Below are 14,549 nucleotides of genomic sequence, written 5' to 3'. Positions count from 1 at the left end.
TCCCTGGAAGTACTTTGAATATAGCCATGGATAAATGCTTTGAGTCCATCTTGAAGGAAATAATAAATTTCAAACTCTAAAACTTGTTCAAGTGATCAAAATTTTTTTAATGAACTGAGCATAAAGTTTATAATTAACTTTAATTTTTAAATCTGCCCTTTTGCCTTATATCTTTTATGCTGAACTATAAGATTTTAGGGGTTTTTCCTCCATTTTTTTATCTTTATGAAATGTTCTTACTAATTGTATATATATTATTTTCATAGTACCTACTGTGTGCTAAGTGCTTTATAATTATTAACATCATTTAGCTTTACCAAAGGGTGCAGTGCACAAACCACTTGGAGTTGGAAGAAAGTTCTGAGTCTGAGTTCTTTTTTTTTTTCTTTTTTTTTAGTGAGGCAATTGCCCAGGGTCACACAGCTAGTAAGTGTTAAGTGTCTGAGGCCGCATTTGAACTCAGGTCCTCCTGACTCCAGTGCTGGTGCTCTATCCACTGTGCCACCTAGCTGCCCCTGAGTCTGAGTTCTTGTTGGTATTTTCAAAGCCTGTAGGCCCAGAACTTCCCCAGTCTTACCCTGACTGGAAACTTAAACTGAATGTGCACTGTGCTGCCTTGCAATTGGAGTGGGACACAGTTGTGCTTGATGAAATGTAATTTAGGTTACTGTATTATATTACTGTAACTGTAATGTTAGGCACCTGGAATATATATGATTGTAATTATCCTTATTTATTCAGGAAATAAAATTTTGCATGCCTGTGCATGCACAAGAGTATATGGTGCCTTACCTTAGAAGAACCAAAATATATACACATCAGCTGGAGAATAATTTATAAAGCAATAAGCATAAATGTAAATTGATACAGTATTGTATATGTAATAGTTGAGACTACATGGAGTATTGTACCTACTCGCAATTAACAGAATTGCACTTAATATGGGATTTATTGGAAAAGACTTTGGGGGAGGAGAATTCTGAGGTGTAGGAAAGGATGTTTTTACCTTATATAAACTAGGTTGCTTTTTCTTTCTTTGAAAGCCACACTGACAATTGGCTGATAAGAGGGTCTAACTCTTATCATATTGAGATTTAATCCATCTTTCTCAGAAAACTTTCAATAATAAGAATTTTGCTAAATTTGTCACTTGGTTTGTGGCATAGCTTTCTATCCTTTGGGGTTGAATGAGAGACTTGATAGAAAAGTTTACATACATATTCTTTTAAAATAGGGAAATGTACTAGAGAAATCCCAGTGCATTCGATGTTAATCTTTTTCTCCCCTATGGCATATAGTTTGTTTAGGATGTGTTTCTTGAATGGAATGTTCAAACTCATTAGGGAAATGGGCATATACTCAAATATTTATATCTGTTAAGTTGGCATATTTTGCATATTCTGAAGGGGTTTGGGTTTTGTTTTTTTTTTAATTAAGGGCATAGATGACTAGATGTCAATTCATTGTTGCATTCAGCTTATATTTGCTTGGCTTTTTCATAGTTGGTGCCCCCCCTCCCCAATTCCTAGCATGATAAATAGTAACCCTTTGTGCTTGAGTTTGTTCAGCATTTTCTGATTGGTTTCCAGTAAACATTGTAATAAAATTAGGCTAAGCTTAATGTAGAGTTAAGTTTTTGTTGTGCTTTTTATTTTTTTTTTTAATCTCTTATTAAAATGGCTTCATTTTGACATTGACTTTTAAAGTCTTAGCCATTGGCCAATGATGTGATTATTTTGACACAACTTTAAACTCTAGACATCTTGACTGTTAGAGTGTGTAGTTTTGTTGTTCTTGCAGTGTCTTACTAAAATGTTTGGTTTTTTTACAGTGTTATTGCAAGTCCCACTGCACATTACATGCAAATATGACTCACTCATCCCTTGCTGTTTGTGGATTCAGACTCATAAATAGGCCGTGTTCAGTGGCGGCCCATCGGTCACCCTCTAATACTGTTCTCTCCTTGCTCTCCTTGCAGATTCGAGTGGTGAATGCATTTCGTAGTTCTTTATACGAAGGGCTAGAAAAGCCAGAGTCACGAAGTTCGATTCACAACTTTATGACACATCCTGAGTTTAGGATAGAGGACTCTGAGCCTCATATTCCCCTTATTGATGACACTGATGCTGAAGATGATGCCCCCACAAAGCGAAACTCGAGTCCTCCACCCTCTCCCAACAAAAATAATAATGCCGTGGACAGCGGAATTCACCTTACAATAGAAATGAACAAGTCTGCTACCTCTTCATCCCCAGGAAGCCCACTACATAGCTTGGAAACATCGCTCTGATTGTAAGCTGAATGTTAACACACTAGCTGCATTGTAAAGAAACCAATTGAAACTGGGTCTTTTCACACATTGTGATGGACAAGATCGTATTCTTGTCTAGGACTTCAACAGAAGACATACTTGTACGAATGTAGATTTATTTTTTTAAAACAAAAAAGCTTTCCGCCAGACTTTGAGGGTGCTTTTTGGAGGGTGGGGAGGAATGAACTCTCATTGATAAACAGTCACTCGGCATAAGTGACCTGTGGATCATCGATCGTACTTAAGAGTGGTCCTGAACGGTGTGTTTAGCAAAGCTTTAGTTTCTCTTGATCCTTGAAGGGGGTGAGGGAGGAGGAAAGCTGAGAAAGACAATGGAGCCCTGGATCATTGAATTGATACTTTAATTTCTGCTGTTGGCTGTTAATAATTTGGATTATTTATGTTTATAAATGATACAGATCTGTTTACAAGGTTTGTAGATACTTTTATTGTTCCTGTTCATAGATGGGAAGCTTCCTTATAACTGATGCAGAGAAAAATTAGTCCTTCAAATACTGCTGTATTTTCAGGAAAAAGGGTGTTTCTATTGAAACTGTACTAAATTTTTGCCTACAATTTACCTTGTTAAATATTGTAGATAAATTGCTAATACTGATAGCCAAATAGATAACACTAATGCTTTGTGAAAACATGAGCAGCGGTGTCCTAATGAAGTTATGGCCTCTGTCCTAATTAGTTTCTTAAATACATTTACTACTTAATGGTTTTGAAAACAACTGTTTAATTTTTAAAAATTTTGAAAAACTTGCTAAATAACTTTTTGTTCAGAATTTAGTAGATTGTTTAATGCGGGACATCAATTACGTAATGAAAGTTGCTTGAAATGCTTTTGTTATTTCAGGCAAATTGAATTAAATCAAAATACAACAAAACCTTAGTCCTTTTTGTTTTTGTCTAAACCTGTTAGTTTAGTGATGTCTTGGTGAACTGTGAGTGAACTGTGTTGATTTTTCTAATAAATCTTAAGAAACCTTCATACGGCATGAGGGCTGTTGGCATTTTGAAAAAAAGGTTAGTAGTAGCATACATGTTTTCCTTTTGTTTTTGAAACCTGTTTGTAAACATAAATAAACACGCCCTTTTATTAAATAAATATGTAGCAATGTTTTTTTACAAAATTTTCAGCTTTTTTACCAGAACAGTTCTGAAAAGTCGGTACTTTAGAGTGTGGTTCATTAACCTCGTTGAGTTAATATCACTATGGTAGCAGCCAGCAGCCCATGTGGTAAGCACATACTAGTCTGAGGAAGTAAAGGTTTTAGATACAGTTCATCATTGGACACAATTTTCTGATTATTCATTTTGCCTAAAATCAGCTTGTGTTTGGCTTTGGTTTTTTGTTGAAGTAACGAAAACCATCTCCTTTGTTATGTTAATTATGAGCCTTAAGTGGACAGTGAGACTAGCTGAACAGATTCGATGATTAAATAGACATTATCTTGGGTCTCCTTTGCTCTGCCTACCTAGAATGTCCCTCCTCTGCCCCACTCAGCCACCACCCTTCTCCCACCTCTCCATATCTAGCTCGGCACCATTTGTGAGCCAGGGTGGGTGCTGGGTACTCGGGGCAGAGGTGTCCATTTGAGTAATGCCAGCTGCCATCTTTTAAAAGAATCACCACATCTGATGGAGCTGATGGGTAACTCAACTTCCTGGTGCTTGCAATTATGAGCACTCTAGAATAGGATTTGTGTTTCGTCAAACCTGTGTAGTCACCATCCTCAGGGCCTGGAGATACATTGGCTCTGCTGCCAAGGAAAGCCAAGTTCTAGGCCACCTCTTCCACTAACTAACTTCCTGTTTGACCTTGGACAGACCAGTCATTTAACCTTTTCTCCTCTCTCCTTAACTGGAAAGTGAGGTGATGGGTTGGATGTTCTCCTGAGTCCCTTCTGGCTCTTCTATTTACTTACTGAAGGCTTCAAGCCTAGAAAACAAGACAAAAAGGGGAAAGTAGTTGCTCTGCTTTATTCTGAATTTGGGCTCAAGGTGATACTTGAAGTTCCACAGGCTTAGCATTGCATCTTCATCTGAGGATGGGACTTGTATTCAACTCTTACACGAATATTCAGATTTTTTTTAATTTGAGGCAAGAGGCTTTCCTAGTAACCAGATGGGTCATGATAGCTAGAGATTTCTTGTTGATGTATGCGCCCTTCTCTCTGACTCAGTTTTCTGCTGGCACTTCCAAGAGCAGTCTATCACCTGGAAAAACAATCAGGCTAGTGAAGGACAGAACACCTAGAACGGAAAACAGTAACCGACACTCAATTGTTACATCTCATCCTCCTAACTCCCTCCCCCAAATAATTAATTTTGCATGCTAAATATTTGGAATTATCCTCATGCATTTCCTAGTGTTTGTGTGGAAGCTGGGGAAAGGGGGAGTATGTCAAGCATGAGTCATCACCATCTTACTAATGCCTGATATGGTCATTTTCATGATACATTAATGTTCAACTAAGAAATGGTGATTGTTTCTAAGCAGATATGCATTATTTCTATTACTCTCATGGTTTCTTTGATATGTACAAGCCAACCAAATTATCACGATGACGTTGAGATTTTTTTTAATGATGCTTACCATCTATTTTTGCCACTTGAGCCTTTCGGTTTTTACCTCTTTGTAAAAGTCGATTCATTTTAATTTCATAAATATGTTATCTTTGTGAATGGGGACTAACCTTTTTAAATGTTAGAATTTATATATCAAATTTTGAAGTCAAACAATTTTCTTGCTGGAATCTTCAGGTTTTTTTAATCAGCCATATGAAAATCCATGGGTCGTAACATTGAAATGTATAATAACTTACACTAGTAAAACCACAGTTTCATCTAAGTCCAGGTTAAAGTATTAATATCCCTCCCATCACATGCGCTGTCCTCACCCCTGCATAGCACAGTTCACTCTCCTTGCTACTACAAAGCTTGGGTTTTAGGGTTTAGTATTACAAGCTTGAAAGAATATATTTTCTCATTTAATGATGCTGAGAGGTTATAAAATTCATCAACAGTAATTAGCTGGTCTTTCTGTAAAAATTTAACAAATTTACCTTTTAAGCCATGTTTATATGCATAATTCACCTAACTAGCAGCTTTATGGAAATGTTTTTTTGACATGTTCATCATTCTTAAATGGCCTCAAATGGCATATCATGTAATATAAATTTGTGGGTTTTCTGAATCCATGCAAGCAACAGAAACTGATCATAAAGATGTGTCTGGGAAAAAGAGCACTAGCTTTGGATTCAGGAGACCTGGGTTTGAATCCCACCTCTGACATGTGGTGGGCCTGGGCACAGCAGTCAAGCTCTCTGTTCCTCAGTTTCCTCTTCTGTAAATGGAGATGGTAATATCTGCCCTGCCTACCTCACAGGGGTGTTGTGAGGCTCACACAAGTACTTATGTAATAAACTGCTTTATAAACCACAAAATTATAAAAGTACCAGCTGCTCTTATCATCCTAATAAGATATTTTTCTATTCTCTCCAGCTAGGATTTGTATGTACATTTCACATAATTCCTTTTGAATTAAAAATTAAATTTCTTTTGAGAGCTTACCAGAATAAGAAAATGAGGATATAAAAAACAAACCAACCTTTGATTGTTCTCTCATGGCGATGTCTTTTATTTATTACATATTGTGAACTGTAATTATATTGTAAACTTCTGCCTTTTGCTTTTCTGTTTCTCTTCCTGAAGCTCTATAGGCCAGGTGGCATCTTGGCATCAATGAATGGGCCATTACAGTCTATTTTGATGGCTGTGTTGTATGTATTTGTCAATTGCAGAATAAGGTATTTACCAAGTATATATAAAAGTAATCTCCCAATCTTAACTTCCAAATATCTTGCCAAGGATGTATCCAACTTGCTATTAGAATGAGCCTGGTTAAAAATAAATTTTTTTTTTAAAAAAAGGTCTCTTACTAGTTTAGTTTGCTTTTTACTCTTTTATTTTGAAAGATTCTGAAATAAGCGAGATGATTTTCATGTGTATGTACATGTGTGTGTATATATATATATATACATGTATGTGTATATATAGAGTATATATTCAGCTTTTTGAAAAATGTTCTTTTCTAAAGGTTGCTTACTTCACTCCCTTTTTAATAATTTCCTCTGCCAAGCCTTCTGTCCTTTTAGAGACTGTCATTCCTATTTGGTGGGTGAGCAATAACTCTGCTTGCTTCTTAATTGCAAGGCTACACTTAACATACTGGTTTATCTTTTATTTTCTGTTAGCACAAATCTGAGGTACAAGCATCAGGTCATATGAAGTCTAGCTCCACGGGGAAGAGATTACATTCTTACAGGGGAAGGCAGTACATGTTCGGGAGTGGTGACCAGGGAGGGGGAGGGTATTTTGGTTTGGAAATTCACCAAGATAATGATGAACGGAGCCAGTTGGGGAACAGACTGATGAACATTTTGCAGGGGAGTGACTATAGTTCCAAAACTAGAGAGACAGCCTGGCTTAGTGGATAGATAGCCTCAAGCTGAAGAGGGCTTGGGTTCGTGTCCTGATACATAGCGGCTGAGTTACCTTGGACAAGTCACTTAATTTCTCAGGGCCTAAAGGTGCCAACCTGCCATGATGAAAAGAGTCTCTTACCTGGGAGTTCCATGTACCAATATATGAACAGGTCCAGGCCCTGTCCCTACCTCTCCATACCTGGGGGGGGGGAGGGGAGCGGGGAGATAGTTACACAGCAAGTAAAAAGAGGAATAAAGCCAAGCATATTTAGGACCCCACCTGATAAAGTGATGGCACATTTATCCAAACTTGCTATCAAATTTTGAAGGAGAATATTTCTATCACCCTATTTAAAGAGGGCCTTAAAGCTAGAGGTTTTTTTCCTTTGAACGTTATTTGGTAAGATCACTTAATGAATTAAGAGAATGAATGACTTCTTGTCTTTAGAACATTCTGTGCACTGAAGTTTTTGTCCAATTAAGATTTTTTTTTGTCAATTTAGTAATGTTTTCCTTAATTTAAATTCTGGGTGCTTTATAATTATTTTAATTGAAGGGGCTGACTTGTACATAATTTTTCAAATTATCCATTTGAGAGAATGAACAATCAGCCATCATTTGGGTCTATTGTTTAAGCAACGTTCATGTTAGTATTTGTAGTTTGTGAATTATCGTGTTGGTTATAGAATATGGAAATTAGATATTCAAGGATCTCCAAGTGACATTTTTATTGAAGATGAGTAGTGTTTTGAAGTCATTATCTTTTATTTACAGGACTCACGCATTTTCTCTGGACGATAGACATATGAAGAGATAATTACATTTGAAATGACTGACAGGGACAGAACCAATAGTAAGTCAGTTAAGGGTCATGGTGCAGAGTTCTGGGCATACAAAAATGAAGGCACAACCCTCAAGGAACTGGGACATGAGGTATACACAAATAATTACTGTACAAGACAGAATATGGGAGGTGAAAAAGACCCTCCTGTCTACAATAAGTGGTTATCTCACAGCCTCTAGAAGGCATCCAGTAACGGGAAACACCTCAAATTGCTACAATCCGGATTGAGTCTCCACTTCCCTTGAGATCGGCCTCTTCTTGGACTCCAGTAACGAGCACAACAGGAATTTCCCAGCCTTCATCCTCCTTGAAGTTTCTGCGTCATTTGAAAGTTGTTCATTCCTTTCTTAGAGTCTTGTCCCACCATTCTTTGTTCTCTTAGCTCTCTGACTGCCCATACTCCTTCCCTGGTTCATCTCCCTCTTTGAAGATGACCCTGCATCGTTCCCCTCCTCCACCAATTCATCCTGAGCTTGGATTTCATCTTTCCAATTCATGAGTTTTTAAGAATGAAATATGGAAAACTTTAATGGTTCCTTTTTTAAGAGTTGAAACTTAAGTATAATTATGATCTTTTAAAAAAAAAAACTTGATCAATATTTTTTAAATTGGCTTAAAAGTAGGTCAAAGTTTTCATGAACAGTAAACTTATCTTTTTTTTTTTTTTTTATGGGGCAATGGGGTTAAGTGACTTGCCCAGGGTCACACAGCCAGTAAGTGTCAAGTGTCTGAGGCCGGATTTGAACTCAGGAACTCCTGAATCCAGGGCCGGTGCTTTATCCACTGCGCCACCTAGCTGCCCCGAACAGTAAACTTATAAAATACATGAGCTGGACAATGGAAAAGGATAAAGTCTCTAGTATTTCAAAGAACAGATCATCTTACATGTGATGAAATTCTGTTTTTCCATCAACTTCCCAGTCTTTCATTGTCATTTCTTAGACTGCTTCATGAATCGTAATGTCCCTCTATAGCCATAAGCTTCCCCTCTATCATTTAGCTCTAATCTGTCTTTCTAGTCTTATTTCTCAGTTTCCTTTTGCAAATGCCAAGTACCCAAATGGGCAACTAGTTTCTCTCCAGTCTTGTCCTATCCCCCACCATTAGATAAAAATTATTCCTGATGCTGGGGATGCATGCTCCACATTTTTTTTGGTCCCTCAATCCTCTTCGTTGAAGGCTCAGCTCAGGAGCTACATCCTCTATAAAGCCTTCATCTCCCCCAGAAGGGATCTTTCCCCCTTCCAATTTTCTTACAGAATTTTTTCTGAATTATCATAATTCTTATATATTCTATGTTGTGTTATATTTGCAGCATACATATTGTATCTTCTGTTAGGTTGTTTGCTTTTAAAATCGTAAGTGCAAAGCATTTACATAGCTACAAAAATATCAGTTATTTATTTACATTTATCCAAGCTCTCCAGTGGAGCTTGTCAAGATGGTGATCCAAGAGGAAACTACTTGGAGGTCAGGTAAGGGCAGCCTGCAGAAGGTGGAGTTTGATCTGAGGCTGGAAGGAAACCAGTAGGTGAAGGTGAGGAGGGAAGAACATCTCAGGAGTGGGGTGACAGCGAATGCATGGAGTTCAGAGATGGGAGAGTCCCCTGATGTTGGGATTGTACCCAATCCATATCTACCCATCATAATGCTGCTCTTGCACGGGGGGTTTACAGAATGGGGTAGGAGCCTTCCTTGGAGTTCCGACCTCTGAGGATACCAGTGGAGTACATGGGCTGTTCCTTCCTTACCCCTCACTCTTGACATGTGACCAGCCCATCCTCAGTTTCCATCCTGTATCCTGCTTCTCCATTCTTCCCTGTTTGTAATGCGAAGAGGCCTGGTCCTGTCCACCAGGAGCCTCTCCATTGCTCTTCAGATGATCAATTTCAATTCTTAAACCACTATAGGATCCCATGGCTTGCAGTCATAAGGCAATACCGGAATAATATTACTGCCCAGAAAGGGTGCTTTTGTTTCAACAAAACGCTCAGGGTCATTAGAAGAACTCGACCATTTCCAAGAGCTAATCCAGCCATGCTCTTGTCTTAATTCTGTGCCCAGCTCATTGCCCATCTGCAGCCTTCAGCAACAGTAATAGCAACTAAAATTTCCAAGCACTTGACAATTCATTTGTTCCTCACAATGACCCTGTGGGGCTGTTCCTATTTTGCAATTAAGGAACCTGAGGTAAAGAGCACTTAAGCCGCCCAGCTAGTATCCGAGACTGGATTTGAACTCAGGTCTTTCTAAGACCAACACCCATTGAACCACTTAAGTACTGATAGATGGCCTCCGTAGAGTGTGTTTTCAACTGCATGTTATAATCTGGAATTTAGGAATTCTTCACTTGGTTTTATGTTTGTCCTTAACTCTTCCTAACTTAATCCTAGTAGAGCACCACCATCCAGTCATCCACAACTGCAACTTTGAAGTCGTCTGCCAATTTTGCTCTCTCTCCTCTCCCGGCTTGCCCTGCCCCCGCCGCCAGCCCCCAGCCCCCAGCCGGCCAGCCAGCCAGCGGCTTTGCCTTGTTGATTCCACCTCTAAAATACCTTTTACATTTATCCCAGGCCTTCATCACCTCGCACCCAAAGCATTCCAGGAGCATCACTGCTGTTCTAGGCACCGCCCTCTAATTCATCCTTCCTGCTTCTGTCCAAATGCCATCCCTAAAGCCCGTGTCAGAGCTCCCGTCATGTTGCTCCTTTTTGCTTCTCAGATCAAATATAAATACTCTTATTTAAAGTCTTTCATAATCTGACTTCGTGCTTCCTTTCCAGGTTTACTACACACCACTCCCAATTAGGAATTCTGCCCCAACAGCTTACTTCCTGTTTATGCCTCATACATCATACTAAAGTGCAGCATTCATTTACTGCTCTAAGGTTTGCAAAGCACTTGACATCCTCCCTCAGACCCCTGGGAGACAGGTGCTGTTGTTCTCCCCTTTTTTCACATGAGGAAACTGAGGCTTAGCGAGGTTGTGACTTGCCCGGGTCACACATATGGTGAGTGAGGTGGGATTTGAACTCAGATCCTCCTGACTCCAGGGCCAACACACTATTGGCCTGATCACTCCGAGAAAGTCCTCCTTACTTCTGTCCAAAGATAGGTTAGCTCAGGTGTCATCTCCTGCCTGAGCTCTCTCCAGATGGCCCCAGCTCTAAGATGTGCCCCCTCTAAAAGCATTTGTATTTAGGTAACGTGGATGTCTTATTTCCACCAATAGAACGTGAACCCTTGGGTGGCAAGGTCCTCATTTTGGCTTCTGGCACATGCTGCCCACTTAAATACTGGCTGATTGATAGTGATTCCATCAAGTACAACCTCTTGAAATCTATCCACAGGCAGACCCCTTCCCAGGCTGAGAATTCCTGTCTTTCAATTATTGGCTGTTTTTATTACTAGATTTGTGGATGTGACTGGGGTGCTCAGACTCAAGCACTGTGACTACAGGCAAATCCCTTAATCATTCGAAACCTCAACTTTCCTCAGTGATAAAATGGAGCAATAAACAGCACCACCTACTTAACAGGGTAGTGAGGGTCCTGGGAGGTAACCTATCTATTGCTGTAAAGATGCAAGCTATTATTTTGTTTTGTTTTGTTTTGTTTTGCAGGGCAATGGGGTTTAAGTGACTTGCCCAGGGTCACACAGCTAGTAAGCGTCTGAGGCTGGGTTTGAACTCAGGTCCTCCTGAATCCAAGGCTAGTGCCTTATCCATTGCACCACCTAGCTGCCCCCAGATGCAAGCTATTATTATTAACTAAGTTACAATGGGAGTAGAAAAGGGGGAAATGTGTGAGCCAGACAGTGGAGCAGAGCACACCAGACTTGCCAACCCAGTGGGTGCGGAACGTGAGGGAGGGAGAAAGATTCAAAGGGGACTCTGAAACCTGGAGAAAACTGCACTTAGCCCAGTAATGTTTATTGGTTGATAAATTGTCATTTCGAATTCCGGCACTGATGCTCAAGCTTCAGTTTCCTCCTATGTGGAGATGGAGATGTTAATACTAGAGAGGCGGTGTGGCCTAGGGGATAGAGAGCTTGCTTTTGACCCAGGACAATTCATTTATTCTCTCAGTGGGCCAGGTAACTCAGTCAGACTCTAAGTTGCAAAGCAGCTACTGCCCCAGGCTTGGGAGAGAGGTCTTCCTTACCAGAAGTTCAATGAATTCAGAGAGCCATGTCCCAAAAAATAGGAACAAAAAAACCCTATATAATGCCCACCTCCCTGATTTTAAGAAATGCAAACAAGATTAAGTATATGAGTGCTTTGCAGACTTTAAAGTCAGTTGCTGTTATGTTCAGGCCATCAAGAAGAAAAGTAGATGGAGCAGCCCAAAAGAGAAGAGGGTTTCTCAAGAAACTCAAATTAAGAAATAGAGGATTTGACATAACTAATTTCATTAAACTGATGTCGAGATCAGACGACAGCACGTTTTGAGGGGTGGAAGGAGGGAGAGGGGGTAGACCATAAAAAAAGATCTGCAGTTCTCCTAGTCCCACAGGAAATAACAAGTATCTGTTTACCAGATAAACCCCTGAACCAGCAGTCAATCCCTTCTCAATCCCACTGAAATAACTCATCTCCCCAAATGATAATGATCTACCCAGTGTCCCCTTTCCCACTCCCTCATCACCAGCTTAGCAATAAGCTGCTTCCTTCATCCTTGTTATTCATCCCTTTCATGCCCAGGACAAAACCTTTCCCTTAAAATTCTCACTCCAGTCCATCAGTAAATACTTGCCTCAGTGCTTCTCTAGTTAAGCCTCTTCAACTGGACCATGTGGCCTCCCTAAGCCAAATTTACAAGTGTGTCAATTTTTCCTTTATCCTAAGCCTTTTGAAAAAATCTACCTCCTCTACTCTCTCGCTGGAATTGAAACCTTGGTTTCTCTAGATGAACCCTATCCAGGGGCATCCTGCTAAATGTTTAACAATCAGCTTTCAGACAAGCAGAATGCACTTCAGGGTTAATTTTGCATTATTACTAGCATTTTATCCATCACTTTCTTATGGCTGGACAATCAGCAAAACAATAATTCAAGCCTTGATATGTAACTTTTGCCAATTTCTGAAGTATAAATGCTCACACTGAAAAAATTTCAGTCAGCTCTCCTGAGCTTCCACAATGCCCTGCAGCAGAACCTTTACTTCCTATCCTTTCCTCCATAAGAGGAGAGAGTCTATTGCTCCCCATGGCCATTCCAGACTATGTTCTGCTACTATCACTCAATAGATAAAATATGTACTATCTATTCATACCAACCTTTCTACCTCATTTCATCCACTGCCCTCAACTCTTTTCCACCTTTATTATGAGTTCTGGAAATGACCCTACGGTTCCTCATATATCCAGGCTCTGCCTTAGTCAGATCACATCTGGAATATTGGGGATAGTTCTAAGCACTGTTTTGGGAAGTCCATCGATAAACTAGAGTACAGACAAAGGACAGCCGGGTTAGTCAATAGCCTTGAGTTTGTACCATATGGGGATGGGTTGACAGATTAGGAGGTACTTAGTATAGAGAAGAGATGAAAGACTTAGTTATTTCCACTCTCATCAATATCTGCCTTTCCAATGGCTCTTTCCTCTAAGCCCACAAGCATTCTTGTCTTCTTTATTCCATTTTTTAAAAGAAATCCTTACTTCAAACTCGACTAACCAGCAAGTTTCTGTCTTATTTAAGTCCCTTTACTACCAAATATCTTGAAAAATGGATTGCACTCATAGCCCCTATTTCTTCATTGTCCAAAGTTAAGCAATTTGACTTCTCCCCATCAACTTTATCAAGACCACTCTCCAACAGCACCAAAATCTGATTATTTGCTAAAAGCTAATGGTCTTTTCACACAGAGTTTTAGAACTAGAAGGGACCTGAAATGTCATCTAATCCAACCCTTTCATCTTATTATTTTTTAATTTTCCCTTTATTATGAATTTACCATTCATTTTCCAGATAAAGAAATTACTCTGATTCAATAAGCATCTAATAAATGCTTAGATGAATTAATATTAAATTCCTACTGTATACAAGAAATTCTGTTAGATGCTAGGGGATACAAAAAAACAAAAACTGACCCCAGGCAGTTTACTGGAGGAATATCAGGTGTAAAAAGAGAAGCATTTCTATGATATATCAAGTAGAAATGAGACAGGAGACACTTTACATTCTGCTGGAAGAAAACCAAATGTAAAAAGAGAAATATATGATATTTCAAGTCGAAATAAGAGAGCATCAAATTTTTAGGAGGAATAAGGCAGCTTCTACATGAGCTGATCTTTAAAAGAAAATATGGATTCTAATAAGCTGGGAGGGGAAGAAGGGATGCATTCCAGGCATGGAATTCTTATATTCCCCAAGAGACGGAATACTGAGTTTGGGGAAGAGCAAGTGGCCCAGTCTGGCTGAAACGTAAGAGTGTATAAAATGGAAATAATGTGAAACAAGTCTGGAAAAATAAGTCAGAGCCAGATTTTGAGGCATTTTAAATGCCAAGTGGAGAAGTTTAGTTTTTCCAAGAGGCAATAGGTAGCCACTGAAGGTTGTTGGACAGGGAAATGACGTACTCAGATTAATGCCTTTAGGAAGAAATTTTTGCAGCTTGTGAACTGAGATTTGAATCAGGGTGTCCAATTAGAAAGCTTCTGCAATTGTCCAAGTAAGAGGGGACAAGAAATCCCCACTATAACATACCCCAAGCTCCCCGGCTGAACTGGGGCAGTGGCCATGTGAGTAGAAAAAAGAAAATGGATATGAGATATTATGGAAGTGAAATCAATAAGACTTTGCTACTGGCTGGATATAAAAGTAGGGTATGAGGGTGGGCGGGAAGGGAATACACAGTCAGAGATAACTCCCTAAGTGGGAGTGACCAGAAGAATGAAGG

General features: G+C 39.4%; 1 protein-coding gene across 5 annotated transcripts in view; it reads left to right on the top strand.

Annotated features, from left to right (window-relative positions):
- The window catches only part of ATP2B1 (ATPase plasma membrane Ca2+ transporting 1), a 140,124-nt gene extending 133,872 nt beyond the window's left edge, over positions 1-6,252 (top strand). For 4 of the 5 annotated variants that reach the window (XM_043967260.1, XM_043967257.1, XM_043967258.1 and 1 more), the window contains one exon: positions 1,979-6,252. In XM_043967260.1, the coding sequence (XP_043823195.1) occupies positions 1,979-2,290 (312 nt within the window). In that variant the 3' untranslated portion in view covers positions 2,291-6,252. The remainder of the gene's footprint in view (positions 1-1,978) is intronic. The other variant, XM_043967261.1, reaches the window with a different exon arrangement.
- Positions 6,253-14,549: the final 8,297 nt, after the last annotated feature.

The sequence above is a fragment of the Dromiciops gliroides genome, chromosome 5 (genome assembly GCF_019393635.1).
Source record: "Dromiciops gliroides isolate mDroGli1 chromosome 5, mDroGli1.pri, whole genome shotgun sequence".
In the NCBI taxonomy this organism is placed as follows: domain Eukaryota; kingdom Metazoa; phylum Chordata; class Mammalia; order Microbiotheria; family Microbiotheriidae; genus Dromiciops; species Dromiciops gliroides.
This window is presented reverse-complemented; position numbering and strand designations above follow the sequence as displayed.